Source organism: Passer domesticus, chromosome 12 (assembly GCF_036417665.1).
Source record: "Passer domesticus isolate bPasDom1 chromosome 12, bPasDom1.hap1, whole genome shotgun sequence".
Lineage (NCBI taxonomy): Eukaryota > Metazoa > Chordata > Aves > Passeriformes > Passeridae > Passer > Passer domesticus.
Window position 1 is genome coordinate 6,244,699 of NC_087485.1, and position 25,787 is coordinate 6,270,485.

The 25,787-nt window shown below is 51.0% G+C and overlaps 2 protein-coding genes across 2 annotated transcripts; both read left to right on the forward strand.

Annotated features, from left to right (window-relative positions):
- Positions 1 to 3,611: 3,611 nt before the first annotated feature.
- HERPUD1 (homocysteine inducible ER protein with ubiquitin like domain 1) lies at positions 3,612 to 9,902 on the forward strand. Its single transcript, XM_064386656.1, has 8 exons — positions 3,612 to 3,767; positions 4,848 to 4,925; positions 5,012 to 5,086; positions 6,092 to 6,213; positions 6,671 to 6,793; positions 7,404 to 7,742; positions 8,184 to 8,289; positions 8,886 to 9,902. The coding sequence occupies exons 1-8, from the start codon at positions 3,636 to 3,638 to the stop codon at positions 9,051 to 9,053; spliced, it is 1,143 nt and encodes a 380-aa protein (XP_064242726.1). The 5' UTR covers positions 3,612 to 3,635; the 3' UTR covers positions 9,054 to 9,902.
- A 5,498-nt stretch (positions 9,903 to 15,400) lies between these two features.
- On the forward strand, positions 15,401 to 24,121 carry CETP (cholesteryl ester transfer protein). Its single transcript, XM_064386607.1, has 16 exons — positions 15,401 to 15,692; positions 16,650 to 16,764; positions 17,929 to 18,063; positions 18,641 to 18,711; positions 19,100 to 19,187; positions 19,293 to 19,362; positions 19,639 to 19,699; positions 20,273 to 20,364; positions 20,578 to 20,757; positions 21,129 to 21,179; positions 21,539 to 21,706; positions 23,074 to 23,141; positions 23,260 to 23,302; positions 23,389 to 23,458; positions 23,780 to 23,865; positions 23,960 to 24,121. Exons 1-16 carry the CDS (start codon positions 15,548 to 15,550, stop codon positions 24,032 to 24,034), a joined length of 1,518 nt encoding a protein of 505 aa, XP_064242677.1. The 5' UTR covers positions 15,401 to 15,547; the 3' UTR covers positions 24,035 to 24,121.
- Positions 24,122 to 25,787: the final 1,666 nt, after the last annotated feature.

The following is a 25,787-nucleotide window of genomic DNA, read 5'->3' on the forward strand; positions in this document are numbered from 1 at the left end:
CCGGGCGCCGCCGCGCCATTGGCCCAGGCGGGGCGCGGGGCGGGGCCCGGCGGCGGCTGACAACGTCGCCGTGGAAACGGGGGTGGGACGGGAGGGCGGCGGGACCCCCAGCCTCATCCCGGTCCCCGTCCCCAAGCCCGTCTCCAGCCCAGTCCCCTCCAAATCGGCCCCGTCTGTTCGAGCTCCGCTCCCCGTCCGGCCGCCGCCGCGCCGGGACGGCACCGGGCACCGCGCCGGTAACCTCGGGCATGCCATGGCTGTCAGGAACACCATTAGCGACACGTCAAACCCAGCGGCGGCCCCTCTCTGGGGACACCGAGCTCCGGCACGCGGCCAGCATCCGCACGGAGTCCCCGCGAGTGTCGCCGGTGGAAGCCCCGGCCCCGCCCGGGAATATCCCTGCATTTCCCCATGCCGGGAGCCGGCTTTCCATGCCACCGGTGTGGTGGCCTTTGGCAGAGGCAACCCTGGTAGCAGGCGACGTTTTCCAGCTATGTCCCTCATTCCTCACCTCCTGGTTCGCTCTGGCTTTTCTCCCTTCTCTGGCAGGGAAGTTTCATGCTGCCCCAGAGCAGCGTGGGCCAGGGAAGGTTCATTGTTTTGGGGATGATTTGCTTTACTGAGCAGTGGAGCAGCTGAGTGAACACCAAGTTCACCGGGTGTGCAGCAAAGCCTCGCCGTGCCCGTCCCAGTCCCAGCTGCCAGGGTGTGCAGCCAGAGCACCTCTCCTCGGTGCTGCCAGGCTGTGTCCACAGGAGACGCCCGTGGGATGTGCCTGGCAGAACTGGCACAGACACACTCAGGGACAGCCAGAGAAACCCTTCCCTGCAGACCCCGCTGCAGTGCAGCTCTGCCAGCGATGCCAGAACACACTGTGAGCTCCTTCCTGCCAGCACCAGGGTCACCAGAGCCTGAACAAAACCAGACTCTTGCTCATGGACTCTGAGGAATTTTGGAGCCAAAGGGGCCATGACAGCAGCGCCATGAAGCAGTTTTTAAAGCCAGACACCCAGCAAGCACAGTGCTTCTAACAGAATAAACATATCAACCCAAGCCCAGAGAATCAGCTGGGCTTGTCTGGATTCTGCTGCCCTTTGATCCTTGCCCTGTCCTGGCCCAGGGAGCAACATCTGGTCAGGACAAAATTGCATCATACCCTGGCATTCCTCCAGCACCAGGTCTGTGTTAGCTGCTCTGTGGCTCCCGGCAGGCTCGTCCCTTGTGTCACTGTGCCTGGGTGAGCAAAGGAGCACGCCAGGCTGTGAGACCGTGGGGCATCTCCTCATGTGATGGCAAATTCTCCTCCCGCTGTTCCTGCTGTGCCAAGAGATTGCCACGCCATGAAAACCAGCCTGACCACAAACAGAGCTGTAAACTCATCAGCAATACCCACTCAGCCCCCCCAGTTTAGTTTGTTTTTTTTTAACAGAGTAATTGTGTTGCGTTCAGAGAGATAATCCTGATTTACACCGTGGTTAATATTTACGCAGGCGACAAAAGCAGCTTGCAGCCCTTCATCTCCAATTTTGGTAAATTGGAGTTAATTGTTCAGCAGGACAGTGGGGTGATGTGCTGGTCACACCTTCTGGTTTGTGCTGTGGCCCCTTATCTGCTGCCACAGAGTGAGCTAAGCTAAGCAGGCAGTATCAGGGCGTTTGTTCTGCCCCAGTCCCAGGAGCTCTGAAGCAGCCTCTGGAACTGGAGCATGTGCTACCTGATGTCCAGATGTGTCCACTGACCCCAGATCCACCAGTTCTTGGCTGCAGTGGGTGAGGGCAGCGAGGGCCTGGCTCTCTGGGGGTCCAGCACCCCAGACATGGAGGGGGGCTGCTGGGGTTCAGCACTCAGGTGCCTCAGGAGGTTGTTCCTCCAGGTCTGTGCTGGATTCAGGTAAGTTTGTCCAGTGAGCAGGCATTTTCCCCAGCAATGGCTCAGACATGGAATGAGCAGAAAGCAGCCCAGCTGAGCTCTGCCCCTCTTGTCTGTGATGAAGGAGAAGCACAGGAGCTCGAGGCAGGATCGGTGCTGTGGCTACAGCAACAGCACAGGGAGTCCCAGATAAAACACACAGAGTCCTTGATCCTGGTTCCACTCCAACACCTGCACGGCCTTACCCTGTCCCTGCCACCCAGGGGAACTCGCCTGGTGCTCTGAACAAAGGCTGCAACCCAGCGAGCAGCAAAGTCACCTTGGCAATGGCAGGGGTGGCCCTGGACACTGTGTTTGTCTTTCCCCACCGTCAGCAGGCGCCGAGGGATGGGGATCACGATCTGTGCTGAGGGAGCAAGAGCAGCAAATAGCTCTGGCAGTGTCTCCTGGGGCTGGCGGGACACAGAGCAGGAGTCGGGGAGGCAAAGCCCACCTGGGCAGCGAGCCCTCCCGGGGACAGCACGGACAGAGCCGCAGGAGTGCAGGGACAGCAAGCAGAGCCGCAGGAGTGCAGGGACAGCACGCACAGAGCCGCAGGAGTGCAGGGACAGCACGCACAGAGCCGCAGGAGTGCAGCCCCGGGATGTGGCTGCGAGGCAGGAATGGGCTCCCATGAACTCTCCACCTCACAAGATCGTACCCCGGCCGCTGCGGAGGCTTCACCCGAGCAGAGCCAGGCTCGGCTCAGCTCGTTCCTTGGTGATTTTGCGTTGTGGGCTCAGGGCAGCGCTGCCCTTGGGCTCGGCTCTCCCCGCGATGATGAATCCCCGCGGCAGAGTGCCTTTCCCGGCTGCAGAATCTATCCTGGCTGCGGACTCACCCGTGCCTTTGGGCAACAGGTCTGGCTGCCAAGGAGCACTGAGCAGCTCCTGAAGCACGCAGAGTAAATAAACACCTGGCGATAACCCGAGAGATAACTGCGACGCCTCACGCTCCGGCAGCTGCGTTTGGAAGGACGCGCAAACCCCCTCCTGGTGCATCAGCATCATTACCACGGGCCTTGCACGGGCTGCATCGCATCTCTCAGCTAGATGGGCAAGGGGAGCAGGACTCAAAAGCTGCTGGTCCACTTTTTTTTTTTTTTTTTTTGGTAAAAATGTCATGAATTATTAATTTTCCCCAGCATCTCCGCACGCTTCTTTTGGTTCCACCCAGAAGTATGGCTTGTGCTGTACCCACAAAGCCCGCAGCAAACCTGCTGAGGTAGCTACACACATCGGGGACAATATCCGTAGGGAAAAAGGGGATTTTCACCCGGATCAGGCTGGGCGTGCAGCACGTGCGGGGTTCCACACAGCTGTGCGGCTCCGGCGGGCCAGGGGAGAGGGAAGGCGAAGCAAGGGATCGCTACGAGCGGTGCTGGTGCCGGGGGTGCTGCGGTGGAGGGAGGGAAGGAGGGACAGACGGACGCAGGACAGCGGCACCGGCCCGGCCATGGCCGCCGCCCCTCACGGCCCGGGCGGGGCGGGGCACGGTCGCCGTGGTGACCGCATAGCCCCGCCCCTCACCCGGCACCACCCAATCAGCTCCCCCGCTTCCTCACGGCCCTGCACGCGAGGCTCCGTCCCATTGGCCCACGTGGCAGCCCCCGCCCCCGCCCTCATCGCGGCCAATGAGCCGCAGCCACCGCGGCCCTGCGGCGGGGCGGGCCGCTATAAAGCTCTGTCCGGGCAGGTTTTGCAATCACCGCCCGCCTGGCGCCCAGCATGGAGGAGCCGCTGCCGCTGCTGGTGCGGAGCCCCGCGCAGCGGCACCGCGACCTCCGCCTCAGCGCCCAGCCCGCCTGGACCGTGCGCCGCCTCAAGACCGAGCTGCGCCGGCTGCTGCCCGACGCGCCGGTGAGTGCGTACAGCGCGCTGTTCCCGCAGCCGCGCCGGGCGGGTGGGTGATGAGGGCTGGGTGGGTGATCGGGGCTGGCCGGGTGATGAGGGCTGGCTGGGTGATCGGGGCTGGCCGGGTCCCCGCGGGGCTCTCGCGGCGCTCCGGGGCCGGTAGCTGCCCCCCGGGCTGCCCTGCTCCCGGTTGCGTCAGCCGCGCTCGGGCTGCTGTGGGGCTGGTTTGGTAATCATTAACCGCCCGGCCGGCACGGCGTGGCCCGCGGCTGTGCGGGCAAGGCCGCGCCCGCTGGCACCGCGCCCGGCCGGGCCGGGCCGCCCCGGGGCTGCGGGCCGCGCTCCCGGCGAGCGGCACCCCGCGCGGTGCGGCCGGAACGCCGCGCTGTGCCTGCCCCGGGGCTGCGAGCAGCTGGGCACGGACCTGCGAGCTCAGCCTTCGACACTGCCTGCCAAGCCACACCGTGCCGTGTCTGCACTCATTTTTTCCAGGGATAGCGACTCCATTTCCCCGGGTAGCCCATTTCAATCTTTAACCATTCCTTCAGTGAAGAAGTTTTCTGTAATATCCAGCTGCAAACTTGAAGCTGTTTCCCCTTGTGCTGTCACTGGTTGCTCGGGAGAAGGCCTGGTTCCCGTGCCTTTGCCGTGCTTTTCCCTGGTGATCAGCCAGAAACAGGCTCCGTGTGCTCCACCAGCTGCTCTGGGACAGCTCCCGGTGGGGAGCAGCTGGCTCCCCTTGCACGGGGTGTAACAGCTTTACTCGACACCACCCCTGTGCTGATCAGATTAGATAGAACTCCAAATTTCTGTTTTTAAGAAATACAAATGTTTTTGTTGTGACTGTAAAAGATATAGCACGTAACCAAATTCTTTGCCCAAGGGACTTTGGATTCTTATGCAGGCTTGCACCTTGGTAATATCCCGCTTGGGCATTCAGTTGTTCTCATAACTTCAGCTGAATTTAGATGTGCACCTTAGTATGTGAGGTCCTCCAAGCTCTGTGCCTTCCCCTCCAGCTGTGAGCTGTGTTGGTTAATGCTTGGCAGAGCAAGTAATCCTATTCCTTGTTTTCTTTCTTCAAAGCCTGAAGAGGACCAAAAGCTGATTTATTCTGGGAAGCTGCTGCTTGATCACCACTGTCTGGGAGAATTATTGCCAAAGGTATAAAAAAGTATCTTTTATAACATCTTGAAATAAATCCAGAGGAAGGATTTTTTTTTTTTAACAGATCTTCCCTTATATTTCAGCATGGGGAGCTGCATGCTCTTCATTTGGTATACAACTTCAAGACTCCTCCAAGTATGCAAGGAACCAAATCAGAGGTAATGAAACTTAGGTTAACTCTGAGTCTTGGGCTTGTAACTGAAAACAAGAAGTGTTGGATGACCATTTTAAAGTTCCCTTTTACTGCAGGTTTCCCTATTAGTGCAACAGCACCATTTGTGATAATTTGTTTGGGAGTGTAAGAATGTATTTGGATTAAGCTGAGTAAAAAAATTGCCTCCAGAGTTCATCAGTAAAGATTCTCATGGTATTTGATAAGAAAGATCTAGTTGTGATGTGCTGCTCAGGGGAGAAATGCCTTCTAGATTCAGTTTTATTAAATAGATGATGATTTGCTGTGTCCCAGGCATGCTTGGACAAACTGAGCTTGTGGTCAGAAGAGAAGTGGAGGGAAGTGGTTCTGATCTCTGTGGGGAGGGCAGAAGGCTGAGAACTGCAGAAACTTCAGCTGCTCCCATTAGTGACTCATCTTTGGCTTCCTCTCTGCAGGCTCAGCCTTAGTGCTTGAGCTCAGGGCTGGTCTCAAGTACAAATGGCCAAAACTCACTCTTTCTTTAAAGTGGCTGGGCAAAGGTTTCTAGAGGTGTGTTCCTGTTGCCCATTAAAGAACTGTGAGCTAACCCTACCATGCCTGCTGGTTGCTAGATGTCAGCCAGCTTTGGCTGGGTGTCAGATATTTCACCACAGGACAGCCCTTGAGCTGTGTACAGCAGTTTGTGCAAGTACAAATTTACCAAAGTGTCTTTTGTATTTTGTATTTTTGTAGCCAGATGGACACTGAATGTGTGCCTAAGAAGTAAAAATACAGTATAGATCTTTTGAAAGGGAGGAGTAGCATCATATCAGTTTTGCATCCCAGTCATTTTGTTCCAGGAGGTTTAAAATACTGACAGAGGTGCTTGTGGTGTGGTGCCCAAGGGCAGGGGCAGCACTGAGAGGTGCTGTGCAGTTAAAACCAGGGCATACTTTGTGGTTGCAGACTTTGTGCATGAAGTGTTTGTGGTATCCTGAGTAAACCTCACTGGCTGCCCTGCTGTCTGTAGGTTAAAGCTGATCAGCCCAAGTTACCATCAGAAGCCAGGCAGGAATCAAATGTGTCTTCCTCAGATGGTGGAAGGTTGAGGAGCTCTTCAGGTGTCCACTCTTCAGCAGAAGCCAGTAATGGGTAAATATAATTTTATGTACATTTTTAAGGTGGTTTGTTTGTGTTGATGCCAGCTCCTTATGCCATATATACTGCCATAAGTCCATAGAACATGGGCCATGTATGATGAGGCTTTGTATAAAAGCTGTAGTGGGCATGCAATAATTTGGATTGGAAGAGACCTTTAAAGGCCATCTAGTCCAACCCTCTGCCATGAGGGACACCTTCCACTGGATCAGGTTGCTGTGTCCAACCTGGCCTTGAACACTTCCAAGGATGTGATATCTAAAAGAAAATGCACTGCTTGGCTAATTAGGAAGAAGAGTCTTTCCTTTGTTCATGTGGATAAAAAGGTGTCTAGAAGGAAGAATTAATTTTGTGTTTGGATGCACAAAATGGCAGAAGCTATTTACATTGTTCTGTAATAAATTGCTCTTGTCCAATGTTTGCTAATGAATGTGTTCAAATTTTGACCAAGGCTGGAAACAACTCAGCATCCCTTCCAGAGTGTGGCTCCTGGCTTCTCTGCTTACACAACCTACAGCATGCTTCAGATGTCCTGGTTCCAGCAGATTTATGCAAGACAGTATTACATGCAATAGTAAGTGTTCTATTCCAAGCTGCCAGTAGGAAGTAGAAACTGCAGTGCAAGAAATTGGAGAGCTCCAGGCAATTCTTCCTCTTTTGATGCTGCTTGGACACTTTTTCACCACTTGTGCTGAATGTTTTGGGGCTGTACCTCTGACTGTGCTGCTCTGCTGCTGCTCAGGGCAGTGGTTCTGAATCTTGCCCATTGCCTGTCTGTCCCTTCATTGGGAGGGCAAGTGTCTGGAGTAAATCTGACCCTGCTGATGAGCCTTTGTTCTTTTTTTTTTTTTTTTTTTTACTGCTCAAAGTGCATACAGCATTGACTGGATATCAGTGATAGGTCAAGCTGAGACTTGCAGAAGGCTTTTAGACTACCTGCAGATTGCTCTGAATTGTTTTTGTGAAGTATTGACATTACTGTTGATAAAGGGGAGGGTGCCTGGTTTGATTTGTTGGAGTCACTGTACAGTTGTTATGGGTAGAACTAAAACTTACCTTAATGCTTTCTTCTGGCATGTGATCTGACTCTACTGCTAAAGATGGAGAGGCTTTCACACACAGGGCCTGTGTGGAGTCAGAGGATTTGACTAAGCCTCATCCTGTGCTTTGTTCTCTGGTTCCAGCTTGGCTTCTACTGCTGCATCTGCTGACCCATCCCGTGCACGGCATTCTCAGGAGATACCAGTGACACCTCCAGCTCCTCTCCCAGACCCATTTCCTGCCCAAAACCAGCCTGGAAACCAGAATGTTGCTGCTCAGGTTAATGCAGTGGCTGACCAGAACTTGAGGATGAATGCCCAAGGGGGGCCCCTCATGGAGGAAGATGAGGAGGGTGGCAATCGAGACTGGTTGGACTGGCTCTACTCAGCAACACTGTTATATGTTTTTGTCAACATGGTCTATTTCTACTCCAGTATCAGCAGACTCCTCCTCGTCATGGGTGGCACTGTTCTGATGTATCTGTAAGTGTATGGTGTTAATATTTGCTGTTCAGAAGGGTTTCACTGAACTACTGAGTGGAGTGTCCTGAGCTGCCTTTGAACCTCTCTGTGTGAGGGAATATAAATAGCATAAAAACACAGATAATGGACCCTCATAGCATCTGCTATGCTTGGGATGTCTTATCTGAGAAAAATATTCTGACTTCTTAAATTCTTTGATCACCTGTGGAACAAGTGATGTAGGTGTCTGAATTGTAGGTCTAGCAGTTAAAAGTGGAACAGCTTTTCCAATGTCTATGTACACTTGGAGAGTTGAAGGTTCACTGTTCCACTGGAAGTCCTTGAATTTTACTGTTGGTGGTTGCCAGCAGCTCTGAGCAGTCAGATGTGCAGCTGTTGTGTAACAGGATGAGTAATGTTGAAACAGCATTAATTAACTGATGAATTTGTTGCCTTCCCCAGGCACCATGCTGGACGGTTCCCATTTAGACGAAGGCCAGTTCAGCCCTTCCCAGGCAATGTTCCTCCTCAAGCTGCTCCAAACCAGGACCAGAACAATAATTTTCAGGTATTGTCTTGCTCTATTTTTAAACCATGAAACCCTGAGTAGTTTTGTTTTTGGTTTAATAATTGTGTAGTAGAAAAAAATTTTTTCTTGAAACTTCTGTAAGACATTATGGGAGAATAATTGCCACCTGAGTCCTCCTTTGGTGTCGTAAATTCCTTAGTTCACCAAAATATTTCAGGGTGAAGGTTATCTTTTAGCTGTTTCTGTCCTTTAGGAAGTTGTAGAGGGAAGTGGTCTGTTACAGGCTGTAACTGAGGCAGAGTTCAGGCTGCACCTCTGTAGGATTTGTGTCTATAAGCAGTTTGAGTCTTTCATTTCAAGCTGACAGTTCTGATGTCAGTGAAAGTTAATTAGCTGTAAATACATAATTCACCTGATCTGGTGCTTGATGGCTGTCGTGTCCAGAAACACTGTGCAGCAGTGTGAGTTAACCACTGATGTTCATGTGCAGCTTAGGCTTTTGACTTTGTATCTGGGGCTACTTGAAAAATTCTATATTCAAACAGTGACGTTTTGGTAACAAAACCAGTTTGATGCCAGATTTTTCTAATGTGTTTCTGAAATTCTTCTTTACCAAATATCCTTTATTTTGACAGGGGGAAAATGGAGGCAGAGCAAATGAGTCTGAGGCACCTCCTGATGAGGGACAGGCTTTCCAAGAGCTGCAGCAGGCCAGCCCTTCACTCGTGAGCACGGTGTGGGTTTTTTTCAAGACTTTCTTTGCCTCCCTCCTTCCAGAAGGGCCTGGACTGACCCGTAACTGATCTGTCACCAATGTGCTTGTCTGAAACTGCAGTGGACACCTGAGAGAACCAGACACCAACTCCAGAGCAGGCGTGGAAAGGGATGGCACTTCCTCTGGCTTTCACTGACCCAGCAAATAAAGCTGCAGGAAGCCTTACATCATTACAGCCCAGGGACTGAGATGCTTGTCCTCATTCCAAAGAACTTTGTTCCATAGCATTTATTAGGTACCAATGTAGAGGCTTGGCATTGTGGACTTGTGCACTAAAGGCACAGGCTCTGAGCGGGTGTGCAAAAATGTTAGGGAAGCAAATTGCTTCTTCTGTGCAATGTGATTCCTGTTGGAATGTTTCAAATGCTATTTTAATTACACTGAGTGTAGGATCTCAAACAAAAATTGCTAGATATGCATTAGCAGATTTTTAGGAAAGATCTATTGTTAAATTGCTTCAATATTTTAAATTTTCTTTGTAAATATTTCCCTATGAAGAATGTATTGTGCAATCTCCTTGTTGAGTAAAGTGGAGGACTGTAAGATGGTGATGTGGACAAGCAATTACCTCAGTGGAGTTGCAGACTAAATTTTATGTTGCCAAATTCAGTTTAAATTCAAGATTTAATTCTCCCCCTCTGCCCTGCTGCCAGATCATGGGGGAAGAGCTTGTTCAAGTATAAATATATTTAGCAAAAACTTATACAAAATGTAAACTTCTTCACAGCTTTTGGATGCAAAGTTAAAGCAGTCTAATTCCTGTATTTAACTTTGCATTCTCACTCCAGTGCAACTCCTCTTGTATTATTTCATTGTGTTCCCTTTAATTTCTGATATGGTTAAGGGCTGTTATTGCAATAAAATTTGCAGGCATTTATATGCATATTTGTATATATTCTCTAAAGCACAGGGTGTGTTCTTGCCTATTTTTTATTGAAAAGTCCTGATGAGGGAGTTGGGATATGAGGAGAAAATGTGCTTAACTCAGTTCCTTGCCCAGCTGTGTTCTTCAGCAGCTAAAGTGCCTTGAATAGTTTGGAGTTTGTTTGCTTATGGAAAGCTGGACATCTTGAAATGGGCAATTCTGTAGGTATTTGGGGAGTTGGGCTCCTTGAACCCTACCTGAGACTCAGGGTGGAGCTGCTACACAGTCTTGGCTCAGGGCTTAACTTGGCTTGAAATGTGCTGTCTAGGAATAGCTGCCACTCCTGGAATTGTCACTCTTGTCCTCTGCTGCCTGCACTTGGCAGGACAGTTTGAGGAGCCAATTTTGGTGCCAATCAGTTGGGACCAGCAGTTGTAGCAGGTAATGCTTGATCTTGCCATGTCAGATCAGACTAATGTTGGACATGGTTTGTTGGTGTTACCTGTGGTAGCCCCTTAATCCTGTTACTGGTTTTGATTTGTACAAATTCTTTTCCAGGCTTGTTTTTCTGCTGTATCTTCAGTTTGCTGGAGAGTTGGAGAATGGGTAGGACAGTGGTAAAATCAAGTATTTAAAATGAGATCATTTGAGAGGAGGTCAGTTTTGTTGCCCCCAGATATATCATGTATAAGCCTTTGAGGATGTTCCTGGAGGAGATGCCCACTCTTTCTTGCCTTGATAATGGGCTGGTGCTGCTCTGGGTACTGCACTCCCCCAAAAAGAGGCATCCCCAGGCTTTTCCAGCATCACAGTCTGTGTCCCTGTCCCTGTGGTAGGCACAGGGTGGGTGGCAGCCATTCCCCCACCCCAGACACAACTGCAGCTCACGCCTCAGCTGCTGCACTGGGTGTGCTCCACATCAAGGCTGCTTTGTGGATCGTGGGTTTTTCTCCCTCAGGGTGTAGCAAACCATCACTCAGGTGTCTCGGCAAAGTTCCTAAATCAGCTGAGCTGTGCCTGTGCTCAGATTGAGCAGGAGAGAGCAGTTCCTGGCAGCCAGAAATAAACTGGTTTGGTAGGGTTAAGACAATGAGCACATAATGCTGGATTACTTGTGAAATCTCTAAAATTTGAGACAGCAAAACATCTGTTGTCTTGCAGCTTTTGCTGTTCCCAGGAGCAGGCCAGATGGATTTAGACCTAGTTGAAAAACTAATGAAATGTAGCTAATGCCCCTGCAGAGAGGCAGTGAGTCCTGGACCTCAGAGGAGATTTCCTTAATGGTTCTGTGAAATGCATAACCTCTGCTCTTGGGGTGGAGGGGAGCTGTGACTGCAGCAGAGGACACAAAATGTGGGAGTAAATCCTGTGTAATCCTGCAGAGACAGCTGCCAGTGCTGTGCAGCCAGGCAGGAGTGCTGGGATGTGAGGGAACAGTGCCTGGCTGAGGGTTCCAAGCACTTCTGACTGAGCCAGCCTGGTGTTTTGGGGAGTTGGGAGTTTGGGGTGGCCCTGACCCTGTCACAGCCCTGACCAGTGGGTGCCTCTGGTTTCCTGAGACCCGGGGAGCAAACAGAGACAGCTGAGGCATGAAAGGCACTGAGGCAGCTCAGCTTGGAGAGATGTCAGTGTAACAGTGAGGAGGGATGGGAAGGAAGGGGACAGAGCCTGGGGGCCAGTGGGCATGGCCCTGAAAATGAGGGAATCCAGGTTAGACAGAAGGCAAACACAAGCCTTGAGCCTCCCAGGGCCAGGCTGTCCCCTCTGCTGGGACAGAAGCTCAGAGAGCAGAAGGGGCCTTGAGGCTTGTGGGTTTGGGAGGCTGGGTCTGCCTTGGCTCACACTTCAGGCTCTGACTGCTGCTGGTTTAGCTCCTCTGCATGAGCTGCAGCACCTGGCATGTTCAGCAGTGTGTAGGGCTCCCAAGAGCAGGCAGGCTGTGGCAAAGTCCTCTAAGGCCCACGGGGTGGCAAAGTGAGAGCAGGATAAAGGCAGTTCCTCTGCTGCTCTGTCCCCTGATACACTCTGGCAGCTCTAGCTGAGAGCACTTCTCTGTCCCCACTGAGAAACAAGTTGGAGGAAAATGTACAACTGTTTTTTTCCTCAGCCACCTTTTTTCTTGTTGTGCAAACTCCTAACAGGCTGCTTGCTTGGGGAGCCACTCAAGTCCTGTTTGTCACTACAGATATGGTCCTGTCTCAGCTCTGGGAACATAAAGCTCATGAGAATGAGGTTGCTGCTGAGCAGATAAGCTGGTGCTGTGTTTGTGTGTGGTTTCCTCTTTTCTCTCTTTGTTTCATTTATGCACTGACTTGCCTGCTGTCCCTGTTCTCAGCAGCCAGGGCCATGCCAACAGCTGTGCAAGTGCCCAGCTGAGTGTCACAGCCTCCCTCTGCTCGCTGTCCCGTGATCCATTTCTAGCTGTGGCTCTGGTGGCATTTGCAAAGCAGTGCCCACAAACTGAGACTCCTCAGAGGCCACCCCAGCACTCCCCCACTGTCACCAAACGTGCCAACTGCATCTTCATCACCTCCCTCCAGCCCTTCTGCTGCACAGGAATAGCTCTTGAAATGCCTGCTGGTGCTCAGTGTGGTGTGAGTTTTGAGTGGAGTGATATCAGGGGGGTGAACCAGCTCTGGTGTGACAGCCCCTCTCAAACCTGCACTGAGTTCACATTCAGCTGCCTGCTGGGAGGGTTGGACAAATCCTGGGACATGTTGCTGCTGGGCCCATGTCTTGTGTCTGCTCAGTGGCCTGTGCTGCAAAAGAACCTCCCCAGTTTCTTAGAGTAGCACTGAAAGTTGTATTTGCTGCTCTTTCAGCCTGGATTTGCCAGTGCCACAGAAATGCAGCTGGCTGCACTTCCAGCTGCCCTGGGCACCCTCAGCTCTGAAAAGCCTGGGCTGATCTAGGGCCACCTGTGTGTGCCAGCTTGTTTTCTTTTTAGAGGTTGTTATGGGTGATACTGGTACAGAAGAGAAGGAATTGAGTTGGCATCAGGAGAATTTGGATTTTCAGTGGGGGAACCCTCTCAGGGGGTCAGGACATCACCCATGGACACTCCTTGAGATTGAGAGCCCTCACTTTATCATGGGATGGTGGATTCCAGGTTACTCCTGCTTTCTAAAATTTTGAGAGTAACTTGGGTAATACCAATTCTATTTGGCATCACAAATCTGTATTCAAACATTGCATGGCTTTAATTGATTTAACTAGTTTATATAATAAAAATAAATAAATAGAGATAAATCTAATAAATAAAAATGAATCTTGTTTGAATGTTATTTGTCTCAATTTTATAAACATCAGGCAGATGGGAGCAGGGGTCTCTGGGCTGGCCCCACTGCCATCCCAAGGCTGAGCTGCTCTGAGTCCTGGCAGTGCTGCTGGGCCCATCCTGCTGACGGGTGCAGCCAGCATACCTGGAAGGCTCTCAGGAAGCATCTGCAGGGTAGCTCCAAATGTTTTGGTCAATGCAGCACAAAGATTAATGGCACTGTGATGTACCTCTGCCCTGGACAACGTGGGGAAAAACAACCCCAGTTGCAGGACAGTACACAGCAAGGTGGTGAGTACATGTGTGCGTGCACGGCCTTCAGATAAAGCCTTACACAGCAAGAATTTATCAAAACATCTTCCAGCATCCCCTCTCCGGCTTGGATGTTTAACTTTTCTTTGGCGTTTAAAGCCTGCCCTGCCTCCTGCTAGCCAAAATTAACCTTTCCTTAGGCTTTTAAATGTGACCTGTCTTGTCCTAGCCTGACCTTGCACTGGGAGGAGGGTGGGCTGTGGTGTCCCTGCTGCCCTGGCCTCTGCCTGGTTACTCCAGGACAAGGATGCTCACAGCATCTCTGTGTTCCACATGCTTTTGCTATTGTAGGCAGAAAGTCTCCAGCCTTCCTGTTCCCGCTGGAGGTCAATGCCCAGCAGTTCCCTGTTCACCTTTTCTCTGGGCTCTGCTTGCCTGCTGACAGCAGACTCTGCAGCCGTGCTGGGGCAGGGGAGCTGCCCCCTGAGGGGGCTGGGAATGCACTGGATCTACCAGGACCAGCACAGCGGGGCTGGGGTCTTGGACTTTGTGCCTTTATCTACCCTGGTGACAAATACCCCCGTGTCAACGTGCCAGCTTTCCCTTTCCTCCATGCTGATGTGAATTGCTGCCCTGGGCAAAGGAACGGCTGTGTTCTCCTGGGGCTGCAGGATTCCCTTTGTGCCAGGCACTGGCCACTGTGCCCACACCCCTTCAACTGAGAGGACAGAAAATAAAACTGTTAGATGGTTAAATCCTTTTGAATCCCAATCCTTTTGTACCATGCCCGGGCTCTGTGCAGCTGCCCTGGGAAGAGCTCTCCCGGCCGGGGCAGCGGGGATGCTGTGGCAGCTGAGGTGATGCCATGTGGGAGCTCTGCTGCTCGAGCACCCGCTGCCTTGGTACGCCGTGTTTCCAACCATTAGCTGCTCATTTATAAAGCACTTTGGGCTGGCAGCAGGCAGCCTGTCCATGGCCACCACGCTGCTCTCCTGGAGAAGCCTGGAGGAAGCTGCAGATGCTCGGCTTCCCTCGGGGTCAGTGACCGTGAGTGCCTCCGTGGGGTACCCGAGGCCGTTCACTTTCTCAACTCAGGAAGAAAACAGCACGGCAGGGTGGGGGCTGCTGGACAGCAGGGACCCCGCAGGAAATGTGCTCACCCTGCTCAGGGAGGATGAGGCATCTGCCAGGGGCAGGAGGGAGGCTGGCACCTCGCCTGGCTCAGGGCACTGAGGCTGCTCCTGCAGCACTGCCAGGTTCTCACCTGTCCTCCTCCCTCTGCCTTTTCTGGCAGAAAGGTTCAGGGGAGCTGTTGTGAGCCTCCTGTCTGATATAACCCCACTGTGTTTTGTGCTGGGGGGTGCTTTGGGGTTGCGAGGGGCCCCAGCAGCATTGCAGGGGTGCAGGAGGGCAGTGGCACACAGGGCAGGCGTGCACAGGAGTGGGTGTGGACCTGGCTCTCTGATGTTCCCCAAACAGCAGCTGAGAGTCTGGGTGCATGGAAAGCTCTGCCTTGGTGGGATGGTGGCAAATCAGACTGTTCACAAACCCAGACAAGAGGCAAAAAACATCCCAGTCCTGTGGTCACTGAGCTTTTTGGGGTGTGGGTTCACCCAGTGGGAGCAGGAAACACCCCCACCCCAGGAGTGTGCCTCAGTTTCCCCCCAGTGTGTATAAAATCAGTGGAAGCAGGAGCAGTGAATGATGGAGGCACCTTTCAAACAGGGCTTTGCTGGGGAATTACTGCAGGAACACAAAATAAGGAATATTTCTGCATGAAGAAAAAATTATGAAGTGGCTTGAGGCAGCATGTGAGGCTGCTCCCTTGACTTTATCCTGCCCCACTCTCCATCCCCCTCCAGCTTTTTCCACCCACCCTGGCGTGTCTGTGTCCTGAATTAAAGCAGTCTTGGCAGGAGCACCAAGCCCTGCAGCCCAAACTCCTGCTGAGGGAGGAAGGCAGCGTGCAACATGACTGGTGTTAAGGAAACTATAGGAAGATTAGGAAATGTGTGATGAGTTTTGATAAGTGGAGGAAGCAGGTCATGTCCTGCTGGGGGTATGAAAGCAGCCTCTGCCTCCGTCAAGAATCACTTGGTCTCACCAGCTCTCTCTGCTCTGGCTGAGGATGTGCTGGGCTGGCAGGATGATGCTGGGCACCTTCAGCCTCTTGCTGGGGCTTGTCCACGCAGCAGCAGCCTGCGAGTTTGGGCCCTTTCCCTACAGAGGCACGGGGATCGTCTGCAGGATGACCAAGCCCGCGGCATTGTTGTGTAAGTGCTGCTCCTGGGGCTGGCTTTGCCCCAGCTCTGCCACAAATCAGCGACAGATCAGCCAAGGGAGGGGGTTTCTTGCTTCTCTGTCTCTTGTGTAAGCACCTGCCTGGAGCACAGGCTAAAGCAGGAGCAGGCAAAGGAGCTTGAACATTGTTCTCAGCCCAAGGATTTAGCGCTGTTCCTGCTGGGGCTTGGCATGATGAAAGAGCTTGAACAAATGTGTGCTTGATTGCTCTCCTCATTGCAATCTCATCTCTTGGGGTTGGTGTGCAGAAGGGGGAAACAGGTTCTTGCTTGCTGTGGGCTTATTTCCAAGGATTTGGGAGCTTTGCAGGTGGGGGAAGAACTTAATTCTTCTGTGGAGGGTGGGAACAGCTCTGTCCTGTCTCATCTGACAGTGGTACATGTAAAGAAAGATGTATTCACGCTGGGCTGAGCTAAAAGAGGGCATTTCTGGAAGGAAAAAGTCCTGTAAAGGCATCTGCCCGAGGCTGAGGCTGGAATGGGCTGCGTAAAATCAGGAAAATTGACTCAGAACCTTTTTCAGAATTTTTTCTTTGTAGACCCTGGAGCTGACTGCAATACAAGTAAGCAGAAACAAAGCAAAGCACTGGGGTAAAGTCAACAGCTTGTGTGGTGTAAGGATGAGCACAGCCTTGCCCTTTCCAAAATCTGCTCCTGAGGTGTGTGAAAGCTGGCCACAACTCCCTGGGACAGCTCCCACTGGTGGCTGTCCAGCCTCACTCGCTGTTGTCCCTTGCTGCCATCAGCTGTCACAGTTAGGGATTTTAAAATTTTTTTAATTTACTCTGAAACTACTTCTAGCGCTTCATGGATCCAGCACACAAGCCTCAGATAAAAGCCTTCTGTAGTGCTTTAATCCAGAGTGCAAGGTGGCTTTGCAGCCAGGACAAATTGCAGTTTGACATCTCTGCCCTTTTCTCCCACCGACAGTGAACCGGGAAACGGCCCAGGTCATCCAAGCAGCCTTCAGGAACGCCAAATTCCCAAACATCACCGGGGAAAGGTCCATGCGGCTGCTCGGCCGGGTGGCTTACGGGCTGAGCGAGTGAGTGCCTGCGGCTGACAGAGGGGACCAGAAACTGGCCTTGGAGGCAGCTCCGAGCCAGCAGTGCCTGTGAAAGCAAAGGTCTGGGCTGGGGCAGACACGGTTCGGGGTCTAAGCCTCGCAGACAATTTGCAGGTTAAGGTTTAGGCTGCTAATGTGTTATTTGGGATTATTGATTTTCCCAGCTGAGTGGGAAGGCAGCATGTAGAGCTCATGTCTGACAGTGGGGATGGGGAGTAGTGGCCCTGTGGGCTGGGGCACCTGTGGCCACCGAGGACAGATGGTGCCCAAGGCACACTGAGAGGCAGAGGGGACCCCTCCGGGGCTGCCCCTGTCAGCAGGATGTCACTGGGCTGTGCTTTGTGACAAACCAGGCTGGCCATCGCTGTGTCACTCGCTTTTATTTGGGGACCACAAATCCAGTGGGGTACTCACAGAGCAGGAGAGCAGACTTCCTGCCCTGACCACAGCTGCACACTGCAACAAAGCAGGGTTGCATTGTGTTGTGACTGCTTTGTGGGGAGAGTGGAGAGATGAGAATCTGAACTCCGTGTTTTCAGAAGGCTGGTTTATTAGATTACGATATATATATATATAATATTAAAATACTACCTTAAAATGATACAAAAATAATAGAAAAGGATTCATCAGAAGGCTAGAAAGAACAAGAATAGAATGCATAACAAAGACTTGTGACTCTCAGAGTCTGATGTAGCTGCATCTGTGATTGGCCGTTAATTAGAAACAACCAACATGAAATTATTAATTAGAAACAACAATCACAGCTGCACCTGTTGCATTCCACAGCAGCAGATAGTTATTGTTTACATTTCTTTCCTGAGGCCCTCAGCTCCTCAGGAGGGAAAAATCCTAGCAAAGGATTTTTCGTAAAATATCCTGGTGACAGCATTGTTCCATGTTTCCTGTTTAAATCATTCCAAAACCTTGTATCCAAACATTGCACAGTGCACCAAGGCTGAGGCACGAGCATCGCTGTCGCTGTCCTTGTGCCTGGCCCTGGGATTTGCAAATCTGATTTTGCTAAAGTGGGATTTGCACTGGCACGGGTCCCTCAGAAACCCCATCCCCAGGAATAAACCCGTCCTGCCCAATGTCAGCAAACAGCTCTGGGCTGGGGACAAACTCTGTTTCTGCTGTTCCCAGCATCCAGGTCAATGACCTGTCCATCGAGAGGAGCGAGGTGGAGCTCAAGGAGGACAGTGCCATCCACATCTCCATCAGAAACGTGACAGCCCTGTTCAGAGGGACCCTGAGCTACGGCTACGCCGGGGCCTGGTTGTGAGTAGGGGCTGCAGCTGTGAGCATCCCTGCAGCCCTGCTGAGCACCACTATTGCAGCTCAGCTGAGCACCCCTGCCAGCCATACTGAGTACACTTGTAGCTGCTGAGCACCACTGCAGCTCTGCTGAGCACTCCTGCAGCTCTGCTCAGCACCACTCCCATCTCTGCTCTGCACCATTCCCTGGGGCTGCTCTCCTCATCTCTCTGGCTGCATTGGTGGCTGCCTGAGACAGGATTTTCTACCCCAGCAGTGTTTCTAAGCCCACCTTGCTTTCTGCCTTTCTGTCCCCACCTTGCATGACAGGACCAGATGGCCAAAGCACAGCAGTTGACTCAGCCTCTCCACTTTGTTGCTCTGGAAATTCTGAGTGGATAAAAAGGGGGGGTTAATGCTCCAAAGTGTCACAAAGGCAGCAGTTTGCAATGGTTTAAAGCCCAATATCTGCAATGGGCTGGGGTGAGCTGGGGGTTGGCCCATGGCAATGCAAGGCCAGGTGTGAGAGGTGTTATAAAACCTGTCAGGGAGAAGCTGCTCCTGGCTCAGGCTCCTGAATGTCCCCCTTCTGCCATTACAGCTTGCAGCTTTTTCATTCAGTTGATTTTGAAATTGAGTCTTCCATTGATCTCCAGCTAAACATCAATCTGAGTAAGTATGCTGCAATACCCAAACACTTTGTAATGTGACTAAATTCCCTCCCCACTCTGGTTTGTGGGTTGCACGTACCCTCCAGGTTCTGCTGGGTCATGTTAGGGGACAGCTGAGTCTCTGCTGGCAGGAGCTAGGGCAGCTGGCAGGTATCCACACAAAGAAGGGTGCCTGGTAGACCAGCAAAGTAGCCCCACCTGCCCCAGCTTGGCAGGGTCTGGAATCTTTTGGAAGCATCCCCTGGGAGATGTGGGGAGCCCTGGCTGGCCCTCTGCAGTGATGTCCTGCTCCAGGCCTGCAGTGTCTGCAAAGTGCCCTCTTCCTTCTCCTCTCAGTAACAAATCAGTTTTTTGGGGTTTTTTTTTCTTTTTCCTTCCATCCTATGCAGTGTGCCAAAAGGACCAAGTGGCTCCTGATGCTTCAGACTGCTACCTGACTTTCCACAAACTCACACTTCACCTCCAAGGAGACAAGCAGTGAGTCTGACCCCTTGAAACACTGAGATTTATTGTCCCCCTGCTGGCCCCCAGATGCCACCCACCCAAAAGTGCAGAGCTCAGTGTGCTCCCTGTCTCACACAGACCTGGCTGGCTGAAGCAGCTCTTCACAGATTTCATCTCCTTCACTCTGAAGCTTGTCCTCAAGAGGGAGGTAAGATCAGCCTGGGGACTGAGGAAAGCTCTGTGTATGCCAAACTCTTTTCCTGCCCACAAGACAGCAGCAGTGACATGTTAGGGCTCATGAAAAATAAGACAAATAAGTTGAATCCGCAATGAAAAAGCAGCTTGGGCAAAGTGAGAGCTGTTGCTGACCCTGAGGCTGCTAGGGACTCTGACCAACAGCCCCTAGACCTCAATGAGGCTCAGCTCTGCTCTACAGTGCAAAATCCTGCCCCTAATTTTCCCCCCCTCTTTCCTCCTCCTGTAGGTATGCAAGGAAATAAATGCTGTTGCTCAGACGCTGACAAATTTTATAATTGATTTAGCAGGTAAATATTCTTGGGTTTTCTTCCTTCTTTTTTTTTATGTACAGATTTTAATGTTTGAGTGGTAGCCACATCCATCAAAAATGTATGGGATCCCAAGCCCTCAGACAGCAGCAAAATAAACCTTACTAATGTTATGCTTGGATTTTTCTGCATCAGGTTGATCTTTTAGGATGATTACACAGATTCAAAGACATTTCAATTAATAAGGAATTTCTGTTCAGTGTGTACTGATCCGCTGTGCAGGATGCTGCAGGACCAATGTTAACTAGAACAGGAGCATGTACTGCAGTATTACGTATGAGGCTGTACACCATCTGGAGATTTCCCCACTCCCAAATACCAGGGAAAAGGAGTGGAATGAAAAACTGAGCATAATTATCCCAATTTCCCAGGGGAGAAAAAGAGTCAGGGGGCTGCAGCAGAATCAGTGCATCCAAAGGAGTGGGAACCCTTGTGCCATCCCTGTGCTCTTTCATAATATCCCTGTCACCACCTGCACCCTAAAAGTGCCTGTCACAAGCTGTGCTCAGGGCCCTGTTTCTGGTGGGAGCTTTTTGTGTTTTCCCCCTGCAGCCAGTTTTGTCCGGGACAAGGACATCGCTGTTGACATCTCCCTCGCGTCAGATCCTGTCATAAAAGCAACATACATCGAGTCCCACCACAAGGTAGAGTAGGCCAGGCTGCTCAGACACCTGAGCAGGTTTTCTGGCTGGGGTGTGCTCTGGGGTGCTTGGAGGGGCAGCTTCTGTGGGGCTGTGGCACTGCAGCGGGGCTGATGCCAACCTGCTGCCGGCCGTGCCCATGGAAATGCAGCCGTTGGCTTTTTCTCCTGCCTCCCTGCTGCTTGCCATGGCCAGCACGCTTGTTTTCCTTTCCAGGGCGTTGTCCTGTACAAGAACAGCTCCAGCATGCTCAGTGACTCGGTTTTCTCGCCCTCGCTGCTGACCGAGTCCCGAATGCTCTACTTCTGGCTGTCCGAGCACAGCCTGGGCTCCCTGGCTGCTGCAGCCTTCCTGGATGGGCAGCTGCTGCTCACCCTCGGAGGGGAGAAACTGCAGGTCAGTCCCGGAGGGGGCCCTCCTTACCCCGTACATCATATTTTGGGGAGAAAGTGAGAAATTCACCAAGTACCATGTTTTGGTGAGAGCTGGTTTCTGGAGAAGATGGAAATCTGCAGTCAGTCACTTGTGTGCTCCTGGAGTTGGTGTCTTCTTATCAAGAGGGCAGTTATTCCTTGGAGGGGTAACAGCAGCTGATAGGAAACTTGTCTGCTCAGTTGTAGAGGGATGTGATTTTCTGGGGTTTGGAAAAAAGGGTGGGAGCTGGGGGAGCTCACCATGGGCACAGGCCCCACCTCAGTGCTCTGGCCTGTCCAGCCTGCACCATAACTTTTGTTTTTTCACAATCTGTTTCTGGTTTGTTTCTGAAGGAGCTGTTTGAGATGGAGGACACAGAAGCGCAGAGGAAGGCAGTGCAGAGGGTAACTTTTTGTCCTATTCAGAGCATTGCATGTCAAATGAGGAAATTTCAAATGGATTCTGTTCCATTGTAACAGCTTGAGTCCTTCCCTTGGCAATGTGAGTCTTGGGTGGGCCAGAGGGAGGAAAAGAGGGGCTGATGGAGAAGCAGTTGTGCTTTGCAAGGAGGATTTCTCCATCTTCCATGCTGGCACAGTTATTTGTTATTAGTTAACACAGTTATTAGCTAACACCTGGCTGAGTTATTTGGCTTGGGTGAGCAGGAGGAGGAACTGGGGACTGCAAAAGGAATGCAGCTTTCCATACCAATGAGATTCGTATGGAAAAAGCCTGACTCATCTTGTGCTCCTTACTGGACCAGATTTTTCAAGGCACCTCCTACAATGACTCTGTGGCCAAGGTGTGGAGTCTCACCCAGCCCCAGATCTCCTTCCAGCCTGAAGGGACAGTCGTGAGGTCCCTGGTAGCAGTGGAGGTCAGCATCCTCCTGGCAGGAGAAGAACCCCTGGTGGCCCTGTACATGGAGAAGGTCAGTTCTGGCACCTCCTGACTGTGAACACCTTGGGACAGGCTCTGTCCCAAGCCAGGAGCATCCCTGGTGTGCAGGGACAGCAGTGGCAGGGAGCCCTTTGGGAAGGGTAGGTGGCTAACCCACGGGAGGTGGAGAAGGCAAATCAGTTTATTTTAACACTCCCATGTGTTCCTTAGACCTCTGAGGCTGGAAATTACCATGTTGGCTCAATGGCCCCTCAGCTAGGCCAGCCCATTCTCAGTGTGCAAGGTGGTCAAAGCAGCAGAAAGCTCTGAGGAGCCCCCATGAACATTCATCTGACACAGGGTAGTGTCGTTGAGATGTTTTAGGAGACAGTGAAGGCACCATGGAAATGTATTTATTTTGAACTCTCCTTGTATCCAAATTCTAGCCCAGGTCCCCACTAGGAGTATAGCTGGGTCAGAAATGGACATGAAGCTCTGAAGACTGTGAAGCTCAAAATATAACCTTTTTCCTATGTGGGCCTGTAAGAAGGGTCCTGATTACACTGTAATCCCCAAACTGCTTTATAGTGAATCTAAGGAAGCAGAAAAAAGAAATGCCAGCAGCTCCTTTGTCATGGTCAACATCACAGGAAAGCAGTGTGTTTGTCATGCCTTGTAGCTGTGGGCTGAGACACACAAAACCAACCCAAATCCTTGCCTGAGGGTTGGGCACCCTCAATTTTAAAGGTTAAATCACAGCTGAGAATAATTCCTTCAGCAAGTATCCCATGTGAGCAGGGTGTTAGAGGAAATATGCATGGCTGTTTCTCATGCCCCAAATGGTATCTTGAAATACATTTCAAGGATTGCAGAAGCACTGGACTAGTGGTGATCCCTAAAATTATGGCTCCTGGGATGAGCTCTGCTCCTAGACTGCTCCTGGAAAAACCTGGTTGTGATCTGCAACTGCACCACAAAATGTTCCTCTCAAATGAATGTTTGCATGCAGACAACAGCAGGACAATGAGCCTAAATGGCCAGAATTCGGAGATTGCTTTCTTTTTAAAATTTAGTTTACATTGGATTGGCTGCCTGTGGCAGCCCTGGCTGCCCTGAGGCTGTTCTCTCTACATGCAGGCAGATGTTGAGATGGATGGCATTGGGAAAGAACACCCTACAAAGCCATTTCCCTCCTTGTGCAGGATTTACAAAATAGCAAAAGTCCAGAGGCTGAGGCTGTGGGCATGATGGGGGAGCTTATTGCATGCAAGGGGAGAAGGAAAGTGCTGGCATTCTCTAGCAATACCTGGAGGTAAAGCCAAAAGGATGTTGAACTCTGGCTCATAGAAAACAACCCAAAATATCCAAGTGCAGCTCCTTGCAATAAGGCTCTGAACCCTGCTGTTCTTCTCTCTGCAGGAAATCACAACCACCATCCAAGCTACCTATGCAGACAAGAAACTCCTTCTGCAGCCTGTGGACTCCAGGTTGGTACTGTGCTCTCCTGAGAGTTGCCTCTTTTGGCCCATGTTTAAAAGCAGCAAAAAAAGAGGATCTCTGCAGCTCTTAGTGACTTTTCTTCCCCCTTTTTCCCCTTCCCTTCAGTGTAGAGATTAAAGTGTTTAAATGCACAGCTGATCCAAGTGAGGTAAGTCCTAAAAAAGGATTTCTCTAAGCCATTTGAGGCTAAACAATGTCTTTTAAAGCATTTTGTATGAATTTTCTGGTTTTCAGGAGGACCCATCCATACAAAGCTTCCTGCAGAATATGATCTTGGTTGCTGGCATTCCAGAAGTAACTTCAAGTGAGTTTTCATTTGGGGAAGTGCCAACCTGCTCCATAAATTGTCTAACACCAGATCTCCTGAACCTGAACACTGAAAAAAATACATCAATAACACTGATAACTGAGAAGTGGGGGGAACCATATTTGTGGTTGAAATTCTGTTGAAATCTGTATTTGAAATTTTTCTGGATACACTTGGGGAATGAGGAACCCTCTGCAAATGGCTGGGAGAAAGGAAAAGTGAGTTTTCTGTCAGGCTTGAGGCACAATTAGCTTTTGGCAACAGGCAGCAAGGCAGGATGGACATCCCTGTAACTGGATGGGTTTGCTGATTCCACAGGTATTGGATCAGCTCTGACCTCACTGATGAACAGCAAAAGGCTTGATCTCTTTGATATCATAAATCCTGAGATCATTACCAGAAAGGTAAGCAGAGCTCAGAACCACCCAGCTCTCGAAGCCCTTTTGGGACTGTGGCAAGAACTAAAATAATATTTTCTGTTCTCTCCCCACTTTTTAGGGATATGTAATTGTACAGCTTGACTTTGGCTTCCCGAGTCATTTGCTCCTTAATTTTCTTGAGAAAAGTTTGTAGAGCTCATCCCTTCACAGAGGAGCACAGGAACTTGTGCACAACCAGAAAAATTGTGTCTGGACCAAATAAAAGATGAGTTGCTTTAAATCAGTTTTGGTTGAATTTTATTTCCTTTTCCTGAGAAAGACTCTGGGCTCTGTGCAACTGTGCTTCCATGGAGCCTTTCTTCTGCAAAGGTGTTGAAGTCTGCACCTCAATCCACATTATTTTTGCAGGATCTTTAAAGGGCTTGTGCTCTTAGGAGTCAGGGCTGGGTTCTTGAAGTGCACAGGCTTTGGGTTAACACTCTCAGGAAGCAGCAGAAATGGGTTTTGCCACCTTTTGGCATCTCTGTTGTTTTACATTTTGGAAATACAGCACCTTTCATTCTCCTCCTGGGTTTTACTTCCACCAAGAGCCTACTGATTTTGACTGAATCCAGCAAGTCAAATGATATTACCAAACTCCAAGTAAGCTTAGAACCAGTAATGCTAAAAGACCTGGATGTGACTGAAAAAAGTGAATGGGATGAGAATTTGCAGTGCAGTACAACAGCAGAGATCTTGTGCCCAGGGTAATTTCTTTACAGACCCTGATGGTTCAGTGGAGAGCTCCAAACTGATAATGGCCATGTTGTTGAGACAGTGACAGCAAAGAAGAAAAAAACCATTCAAAATTATAAGGAAATGAGAGAGATTATAAGAGAAAGTTTAAGTGTCTAGTTGAGCATTAAGTTCCTTTTCCTTCCTATTACTGTGCAATAATTTATCTCAAGTGGCTCAGTTATTTTCCTGTACCAGTTCATGCTTTTTTTTTTTTAAATCTTCTCACTTGGAGGAGATCTTGGGTGATAAATCCAACACCTGTAAAGGTGATCACATTAACAAAGGTAGAGATTATGGTTTTTTCCCCCCACAGAGCAGTATAAAAGCATTAAACTTTGTCCAGAAAGAGGCTGGTAGCAGGAGGGGCTCCATGTCCTGAGCTCCTTGGGCATGGTGGTTGCTCCCTCTGCATTACCATGGAAAAAGCCAGGTCCCTCTGACCTGCTTCTCTCTCACCCTCACCACCAGAGGCCCTTCCTTGTTCTGGGTGCCTGCTGGGCTCTCATCCCTTCGGTGGTGCCCAGGTGGTGGGGAGGAGGCTGTGGGCCTCAGTGGCAGCCAGGGAAGTGTGACCCAGCTGTGTCCCTGAGCCAGCAGGAGCCGAGGGGCACCAAGGGTGTCATGCTGTGACTGGCTGTGCCCTGGAGGAAGCCCTGGGGTGCTGGGCAGTTTTCTACCTCCCTTCTCACCCTTCATCACTGCCCCTGCCAGCTATTTCAGTACCAAGGTACTGGACTGTCCATTTTCCTTCCTGCTCTAAAGCCACCAGTGCTCAGGGGACATTTTCACTCCCTGCATGGCAATGTCTGTGGAGGACCGTGGGGACCTGGCTTCCATCAAGCCACAGCCCTTAAATGACATCCCACAGCAGTGGTGAGCATTAATAAAAAGGAAATGGCAGGAGAAAAGCACCTTTTTCTGCCGTGGGGGTGCCTGCCCCACAGGGGGCTGCTCAGTGGGACTGCACCAGGCTGCCCTTCCATGGGAACAAAGGAGGGCAGGGGAGCTGGGGGAGGACCTGGAGCAGAAGTTTGATGAGGAGCAGCTGATGGAACTGGGAGGATTCAGCCTGGAGAAAAAGAGGCACAGGAAGGATCTTAGGACTCTACAATCCCTGAAAGGAGAGTGGAGCCAGCTGGGGGCTGTGTCTGTCTTTTATCCCACGCGGC